Here is a 9,222-nt window from a genome sequence, read left to right as displayed (position 1 = left end):
TTTTTTTTTGAGTTGGAGTCTTACTCTGTCACCCAGACTGGAGTGCAGTGGCACACTCAAGGGCACCCCAGTGTCGACTTGCGGGTTCTGGCGATCCTTCCACCTCAGCCTTCCAAGTAGCTTGAGCTACAGGCACACAGTACCATGCCCGGCTAATATTTGTTTTATTGTAGAGACGTGGTCTTGCCAAGTTGCCCAGTCTGGTCTTGAACCCATGGGCTTGGGCAATCCACTCGCCTTGGCCTCACAAAGTATTGGGATTACAGGCTGAGCTACCGAGCCCGGCCATGACTTTATTTTTTTTAAATTATTTTTGTTTTAGATTCAGGGATATGTGTGTGTGCTCACTACATGGACATGTTGTGTAAAGGTGGGATTTGGGTCTCAGATGGCCCATTCCACAGATAGTGAACATTTTGCCCTTAGGTAGTATCTGATCTCTAATCTCCCTCCCCTCTTTCCCCTTACTGGTGTCCCCAGTGTCCTATTATTTCCATCTTTATACTGTTTATCTCCCATGTATGAGTGAGAACATGTGGTGATTGGTTTTCTGTTTCTGAGTCAGTTTACTTAAGATAATAATCTCTAACTCCATCCATGTTGCTGCAAAGGACATGATTTAATTATTTTTTATGACTGCATGACCATAGTTATTGATGGATATAGTCCTGCTTTAAGGAGATGATCTGTATACTTGAAGACATTTCAGTTAAACACATAGGATTTTTAAAATCTTTCCTTCTGTTTTTCTAATAGCTTGGTTCATTTGGAGTTTACTGGACTTCGATGAGTCTACATTATTATTGTGTATTAAAGATAGGGTCTTGCTCTGTTGCCCAGGCTAGAGTACAGTGATGCTATCAGCTCACTGCAGCCTCAAACTCCTGGACTCAAGCAGTTCTCCCACCTCAGCTGACCAAGTAGTTGAAACTACAGACATACACCACCACTCCTGGCTCCTTTTATTTATTTTTATTTTTATTTTATTTTATTATTTTTTTTTTTTTGAGTTGGAGTCTCACTCGGTCACCCAGACTGGAGTGCAGTGGCCGCTCCCGGCCACCGCAGCCTCGCCTGCTGGGCTCCGGCGATTCTTCCGCCTCAGCCTTCCGAGTAGCTGGAATTACAGGCAGGTGCTACCACGCCTGGCTGATTTTTTTATTTATTGTAGAGATGAGGTCTCGCTGCCCAGGCAGGTCTCAAACCCGCGGGCTCAGGCAATCCACTCACCTCAGCCTCCCAAAGGCACAGGATTACAGGCTGAGCCACTGAGCCCGGCGAGCCTGGCTATTTTTATTTTCTTAGAGATGAGGTCTTTCTATGTTGCACAGGCTGGTCTCAAGCTCCTGGCCTCTAGCAATGCTGAGATTAAGGCATGAGCCACTGTGCCCAGCCTATACTATTCTTAAAGGCTGTATCTTTAAAAGTATTGAGCTCTGTGTAGAAAAGAAAGAATCCGTATGAACATTCAACTTTGCTTTAGGATTTTGCTAGTAGAAAGCTTGGCTCCTGGGCACAGTAACTCATGTCTGTAATCCCAGCACTTTGGGAGGTAGAGGCAAGTAGATTGCCTGAGCCCAGGGGTTCGAGACCAGCCTGGGCAACTTGGTGAGCCCTCGTCTCTACAGTATATCAAAAATTATCTGGGCATTGTAGTGCACGCCTATAGTTCTGGCTACTTAGAAGGCTGAGGCAGCGTGCCACTGCACTCCAGCCTGGGCGAGAGAGTGAGACTCTGACTCCAAAAAAAAAAAAAGTGCCTTGTTCCCCTTTTTTATGTATTCACCTAATTTTCTTTTTTTTTTTTTAAAGCAGGATTTATTGAGAGGACAGAAAAGCTCCCACAGTGGGAAGGGACCCTGAAGGGGTTGCCTCAACTAAAACTTTTAATACAAATTTACCACTTTAATTTTTTTTTTTATTTTTGAGTCGATGCCTCACCCTGTTGCCCAGGCTAGAGTGTGGTAGCATGCTAACAGGCACTGCAGCCTTGACCTGTTGGCCTCAAGTGATCCTTCCACCTCAGCCTTCCAAGTAGCTGGAGCTACAGGCAAGTGCTACTGTGCCCAACTAATTTTTTAATATATTGTAGAGACAAGGTCTTTTTCAACCTCCTGATACTGTGGAGGGATAGAAAAGTGCAGCTATCTAGCTTGGTTTAATTTGTACATGTAAATTAGTATGCTGTACTACAGTTATCTATCTTTTCTGATGATGTCCATGGCACAAAATTTTTCCTTATAAATAAATTGAAGCTGGACATGGTGGCTCATGCCTGTAATCCCAGCACTTTGGGAGGTGGGGCTGAGAAGGTTGCCTGGGCCCATGAGTTCAAGACCAGGCTGGGCAACTTGATGAGACTGCATCTCTACAATAAATCAAGAAATTAACTGGGTGTGGTGGTGTGCACCTGTAGTTTCAGCTACTTGGAAGACTGAGACTGAAGGATCCCCTGAACCCAGCAGGTCGAGGCTGCAGTACATTCCAATTTAGGTGACAGACTCTGACTCAAAATAGATGAATGGATGGATGGATGGATAAGATAGGTTAGATAGACAGGCAAATAGGTAGGTAGATAGATCGGTAGGTAGGTAGGTAGGTAGGTAGGTAGGTAGATAGATAGATAGATAGATAGATAGATAGATAGATAGATAGATAGATAGATAGATAGATAGAAAAAGATAAGTTAGATAGATTGGAAAGATGAATAGATAGCCAGCCTGGGTGACAGTGAGACTGTGACTCAAAATCAATATTTAAGTAGAGATGGCTAAAGAACAGGATCTGAAAAGTGACTTTTCCCATGTTTTTTAGGAAAATTATCCATCTCCCCCCCACCACTGCCTACTGTAATTTGCTGATGATCATGAGAGGCCTTTTGCTGCCAGCAGCCGTAATGATTCTGAGATAGTTGCTTGGACTCTTTCTCCTTAGATTTTTAGTTTGATGGCTATGTATTTTGGCTGTTCAGAGAGAAGGTTGCCTCCTACTTACAATGAGTAGAATAATTCAGTAAATTTTTCACTAGCTTTTATTTATTTATTTAAGAGTCGGGGTATCACTCTGCTGCCCAGGCTGGAATGCAGTGGCACAATCACAGCTCATTGCAGCTGCAAAGTCCTGGGCTCAGGCAGTCCTTTTCTTCAGCTTCCTAAGTAGCTGGGACTTTAGTCACATGCCACCATGCCTGGCTATTATTTTTTGTAGAGACGAGGTTTCTCTATGTTTGCCAGGCTAGTCTTGAACTTCCAGGTTTAAACAATCCTTGGTTTAAATAATCCTCTCATTTTGGCCTCCTAAAGTACTAGGATTATAGGCATGAGACACTACCCCTGGCCTAGTTTTGATTTATAACTTACCTTTCTTTTTCTTTTTGTAGATATCTTTTACATTTAGTTGCATTTCTTACAAAACACTCAAATAACTATTTCTTTTTTCTGAGTTCTTTTTTTTTTTTTGAGTTGGAGTCTCACTCTGTTGCCCAGACTGGAGTGCAGTGGCAGGCTCCTGGACACTGCAGCCTCAACTTGTTGGGTTCAGGCGATTCTTCCACCTCAACCTTCCAAGTAGTCGGAACTACAGGCGCGTGCTGCCACGCCCGGCTAGTTTTTGATTTATTTTAGAGACGAGGTCTCACCAAGTTCCCCGGGTGGGTCTCCAACCCGCGGGCTCAGGCAATCCTTTCGTCTCGGCCTCCCAAAGTGCTGAGATTGCAGGCTGAGCCACAGAGCCCTACCTTCTTTTTTTTAAATCAGAGTCTCACTCTGTCACCCGGGCTGGAGTGCAGTGGCACTTTCACTGTCACCACAGCTTCGACCTCCTGGGCTCAGGTGATCCTTTCTCTTCAGCCTTCCAAGTAGCTGGAACCACAGGCATATGCTACCACACCTAATTTTTTTTTTTTTTAATTATAGAGATGAGGTCTTGCCACATTGTCCAAACTGATCTTGAACCCATGGGCTCAGGCAGTCCTCTTGCCTCTGTCTCCCAAAGTGCTGGGATTACAGGCTCTTTTTTCTAAGTCTAACCACATCTTTAGTAATATAATAGTGTTAAATTTTTGAACTTTTATTTGTTATTTAAATCTTTGTTAAAATATAGATTAGGGTTGATGAACTCCATGAGTTGCAGTAATACTTTGTGAATTTCAGATGATTACTTCCTGCATTGTATTTTATCTCAACAGAAATCAAAATGAAATCTTAGGAAGGACATTAAGAGTTTGATAAAGGACCTACAAGTTATATCACATTTTTCATTGTTTCTTTAATATACTATACATTTTTCGTTTTGAAAATTTAAATATCTTTAGGTGTGTTAAATTCTATGTTCTTATATTACAGATTTTTACTTTAAAAGTAAAATTCTTAATCTTTTAATAGTCAAGCATTATAAGCTTTGAAAAATTTTATTTGCATCTTTCTAAAGTATTTGTAATATTTTTCTTCTCTTCCTTTCTGTTGTTTAGTCCAAAAGAAACTCTTCCTTCAAAACCCATAAAGAAAGAGAAGGAACAAAGGACACGTCATTTACTCACAGACCTCCCTCTCCCTCCAGAGCTCCCTGGTGGTGATCCTTCTCCCCCAGACTCTCCAGAACCAAAGGCAATCACACCACCTCAGCAACCATATAAAAAGAGACCAAAGTGAGTTTTTGGAGGAGTCTATCCTTAATTACAGTTTTCTTCTTTCTGTTTATTTTTTTGGTTTTGTTTTTGAGTTGAAGTCTTTCTCTGTCTCCTAGACTGGAGTGCAGTGGCATGGTAATGGCTCACTACAGTTTCAAACTCCTGAGAGTTCAAGCGCTCTTTCTGCCTCAGCCTTACAAGTAGCTGGGACAATAGGTGATCACCACCATGCTCAGCTAATTTTTTTTTTTTTTTTGTAGTGAAGAGGTCTCACTATGTTGCCAATCTGGTCTTGAATTCCCAGGTTCAAGCAATCCTCCTGCCTCTTGTCTCCCAAATGGATTATAGTGTGAGCCACTGCACCCAACTTTTCCTTTATTTTAATTTTAATTTAATTTAATTTTTCCTGCATTTCAGATTAGCATGGGATCTTCCTTACTTTTTTTTTTGAGTTGGAGTCTCACTCTGTTGCCTAGACTGGAGTGCAGTGGCCGCTCCCAGCCACTGCAGCCTCAAGCCACTGGGCTCCAGCGATCCTTCCGCCTCAGCCTTCCAAGTAGCTGGAACTACAGGCGCGTGCTACCACACCTGGCTAGTTTTTTGATTTATTGTAGAGATGAGGTCTCTCCAAGTTGCCCAGGCGGGTCTCGAACCCACAGGCTCAGGCAATCCACTCACCTCAGCCTCCCAAGGCGCGGGATTACAGGCTGAACCACCGAGCCCGGCTCTTCCTTACTTTTGATCTAAATCTCACATGTTTCTTCCACAACCCACACCAGTAAGATCATAGTAGTTTTGTTTGTTTGTTTTGAGTTGGAGTTTCACTCTGTCACCCAGACTAGAGTGCAGTGACCGCTCCCGGCCACCGCAGCCTCGACCTGCTGGGCTCCAGCGATCCTTCCGCCTCAGCCTTCCGAGCAGCCGGAACTACAGGCATGTGCTACCACGCCTAGCTAATTTTTTTATTTTTATTGTAGAGATGAGGTCTCGCTGCCCAGGCGGGTCTCGAACCCGCAGGCTCAGACAATCCACTCACCTCAGCCTCCCAAAGGCGCGGGATTACAGGCTGAGCCACCGAGCCCGGCTCTTCCTTACTTTTGAGCTAAATCTCACGTTTCTTCCACAACCCACACCAGTAAGATCATAATAGTTTGGTCCTAAAGTATATTCTTTATTTTAATGGACAAAAGCCTTTCTAGACGACCAGATCATTTATCTGCACCCATAGATACCTGTCTATGTTTTAAAAAAAACAGTAGAGTGAGCATGGTGACTCAAGCCTATAATCCCAGGACTTCGGTAGGCCAAGATGAGAGGATTGCCTGAGCCCATGGGTTTGAGACCAGTCCGGGCAACTTGGTGAGACCTCACCTCTACAATAAATGAAAAATTAGCCAGGTGTGGTAGTGTATACCTGTAGTTTCAGCTACTTGGAAGGCAGAGGCAGAAGAATCACCTGAGCCCAGCAGATTGAGGCTGCAGTGGCTGTGAGCATGCCACTGCACTCCAGCCTGGGTGACAGAGTGAGTCTCCAACTCAAAAAAAAGAAAAATATGAAAACCCGGTATATAGTGACTCTGATCCCATTGTGTCTTTAATTGATGATATTTGGAGTCTTATAGAAGAATAAAAACACTTTTATTTTGAGTGTGTCAACCATGTAGAAATTAATGAGCTGGGCTCGGTGGCTCAGCCTGTAATCCCGCGCCTTTGGGAGGCTGAGGTGAGTGGATTGCCTGAGCCCGCGGGTTCGTGACCCGCCTGGGCAGCGAGACCTCGTCTCTACAATAAATCTAAAAATCAGCTGGGCGTGGTAGCGCATACCTGTAATTCCGGCTACTTGGAAGACTGAGGCGGAAGGATCGCCGGAGCCCAGCAGGTCGAGGCTTCGGTGGCCGGGAGTGGCCACAGCACTCCAGTCTGGGCAACTGAGTGAGACTCCAACTCAAAAAAAAACAAAAAAAAAAGAAATTAATGAAAAATTAGTAAATGTGGGGTTTTTTTTCCTTAAAGTATATACATTGCCATGTCAGAAATATGGTATAATTTGGGTCTAATCTTCTTTTTTTTTTTTTTTTTGAGTCAGGGTCTCACTTTTTGCCCTGCCTGGAGTATAGTGGCACAATCTGACTCATTGCAGTCTCGAACACCTGGCAATCCTCCCATGTCAGCTTCCTAAGTAGGTGGGACTATAGTTGCTTCCCACCATGCTTGGCTAATTTTTTGATATTTTGTAGAGACAAGGTCTCACTATGTTGCCTAGTCTAGTCTTAAACTCCTGGGCTCTAGCAATCTTCTCGCCCCTGCCTTTCAGAGTGCTAGGTTTACAGGCGTGAGCCACCGTGCCTGGCTTGGCTCTGATCCTCTGATTGTTAGTACTTCTCTCTTAAGAATAAAAATAGCCTGGGCATGGTGGTTCATGCCCTGTAACCCCAGTGCTTTGGGAGGCTGAGGTGAGAGAATTTCTTGAGGCCAGGGTTTCAAGACCAGCCTGATTAACATAGCACAACCCTGTCTCTAAAAAATAAAAAAAATTAACCATGTGTGGTGGCGCCTACCTGTAGTCTTAGTTACTTGGGAGATTGAGGTGGGAGGATCCCTTGAGCCCAGGGCATCGAGATTGCAGGGAACTATGATTGGGCCATTGCACTTTAGCCTGGGCAACACAGTGAGACCAGTTAAAAATAATAGTTAATAATAATAGTTACCATTATAATAGTTACTAATTTCTAAGCATGTTTTATTGCCAGTTTTATATTTTGTTTCATGGTTGCCTGGTACCATAGCATAATAGGGATTCTTTTCCCATTCTGTAGTTGAAGCCAATACTCAAGAGAGGTCAGGAAGCAAGGAACAAATCTATGATTTGGTTTTATGTCCTTCTGAAACCTGAAATCTGTGTCTTAGGTATTGTGAGAGACTGCTTACCGATTTTATGTTGTAGCTTTATGTATTTCATATCGTTTGATTTCTTTTTAGTAAAAACTTCATAGGAGATACTGAAATCAGTGAAATCATCATAAAATAATTTTTTTTTTTGAGTTGGAGTCTTGCCCTGTTGCCCAGGCTGGAGTGCAGTGGCACACTCAGGACCACCACAGCCTTGACCTGCTGGGCTCAGGTGATCCTTCCACTTCAGTCTTCCAAGTAGCTGGAACTACAGGCATGCGCTACCACTGCTGCCATGCTCACTGCCACTGCAGCCTGGCTTATTTATTTCTTTATCTTTTGGATTTATTTTAGAGATGAGGTCTCACCAAGTTGCCCAAGCTGGTCTCGAACCTGTGAACTCAGACAGTCCTCTCACCTCGGCCCCCCAAAGTGCTGGGATTACAGGCTTGAGCTACCATGTCCAGCTTAAAAGAATTGTTTTTTTTATTTGACCAGATTTAAATTTTAGAAATAACCTTTTTATTGTTTTTAATTTTTAGAATTTGTTGTCCTCGATATGGAGAAAGAAGACAAACAGAAAGTGACTGGGGGAAACGCTGTGTAGACAAGTTTGACATTATTGGGATTATCGGAGAAGGAACTTATGGCCAAGTATATAAAGCTAAGGACAAAGACACAGGTAAATATTGCCACAAAATTTTAGATGTCAGAAGGTTAACAATTTAAGTGAATTTAGCAAAAGTAAATTTTGAGTTCTAATTTGATTTCTAAAAGTTATTAGTAGAATACAGTTTCCCAAAAAAGTAGTATAAGTGTAATTATTACTGTGTAAAACTTTCCTTTTTATTGTTCAGTCTGAACATTTTATAGCTTGCTTGGAATTTAAGAGAGGGTAAAAGTAAAATTTGTAGGTTGCAATTGGCTAGGCAAGGGAGATGTCCTTGAAGATAAAATGATGAATTTGAATTACTGATATATTTTAATGATTCAAAATTTTTAGATCTCACTGAATACTAAATTAAAAATTAATTCCAAGTCTCATAAAAATCAGACAAGAAAGGCAAGAGTTTATTTTTTTCTTTTTTTTTAAATTTTTTGAATTAAGAAAGGTAATTTTGTTTTTTTTCGAGTTGGAGTCTCACTCTGTCGCCCAGACTGGAGTGCAGTGGCCGTTGTCGGCCACTGCAGCCTCTACCTGCCGGGCTCCGGCAATCCTTCCACCTCAGCCTTCTGAGTAGCTGGAATTATAGGCATGTGCTACCACGCCCAGCTAATTTTTTAATTTACTGTAGAGGTGAGATCTCGCTGCCCAGGTGGGTCTCAAACCCGCGGGCTCAGGCAATCCACTCACCTCAGCCTCCCAAAGGCGCGAGATTACAGGCTGAGCCACTGAGCCCGGCTGTAATTTTTTTTTTTTTAAGTTGGAGTCTCACTCTGTCGCCTAGGCTAGAGTGCAATGATATGCTCACGGCCACCGCAGCCTTGACCTGCTGTACTCTCAGGCAGTCCTTCTGCTTCATCCTTGCAAGTAGCTGGAGCTATAGGCATGTGCCACCATGCCTGACTAATTTCTTGATTTATTGTAGAGATGAGGTCTCACCAAGTTGTCCAGGTCTCGAACCAGTAGGCTCAGGCAGTCCTTTCACCTCAGTCTCCCAAAATGCTGAGATTACAGGCATGAGCCACTGCACCTGGCCCTTTTT

The 9,222-nt window shown here is 43.1% G+C and overlaps 1 protein-coding gene across 2 annotated transcripts in view; it reads left to right on the top strand.

Moving 5' to 3' along the window:
• CDK12 (cyclin dependent kinase 12) overlaps positions 1-9,222 on the top strand; it is a 67,622-nt gene that overhangs the window by 15,575 nt on the left and 42,825 nt on the right. For both annotated transcript variants that reach the window (XM_021713676.1, XM_021713675.1), the window contains exons 4-5: positions 4,469-4,645; positions 8,059-8,198. In XM_021713676.1, coding sequence (XP_021569351.1) covers positions 4,469-4,645; positions 8,059-8,198 — 317 coding nt within the window. The remainder of the gene's footprint in view (positions 1-4,468; positions 4,646-8,058; positions 8,199-9,222) is intronic.

Source organism: Carlito syrichta, unplaced genomic scaffold (genome assembly GCF_000164805.1).
Source record: "Carlito syrichta isolate Samal-C Ts95f unplaced genomic scaffold, Tarsius_syrichta-2.0.1 Scaffold304662, whole genome shotgun sequence".
Lineage (NCBI taxonomy): Eukaryota > Metazoa > Chordata > Mammalia > Primates > Tarsiidae > Carlito > Carlito syrichta.
The sequence above is the reverse complement of the archived record's forward strand: the minus strand, read 5'-3'. Positions and strand labels throughout refer to the sequence as shown.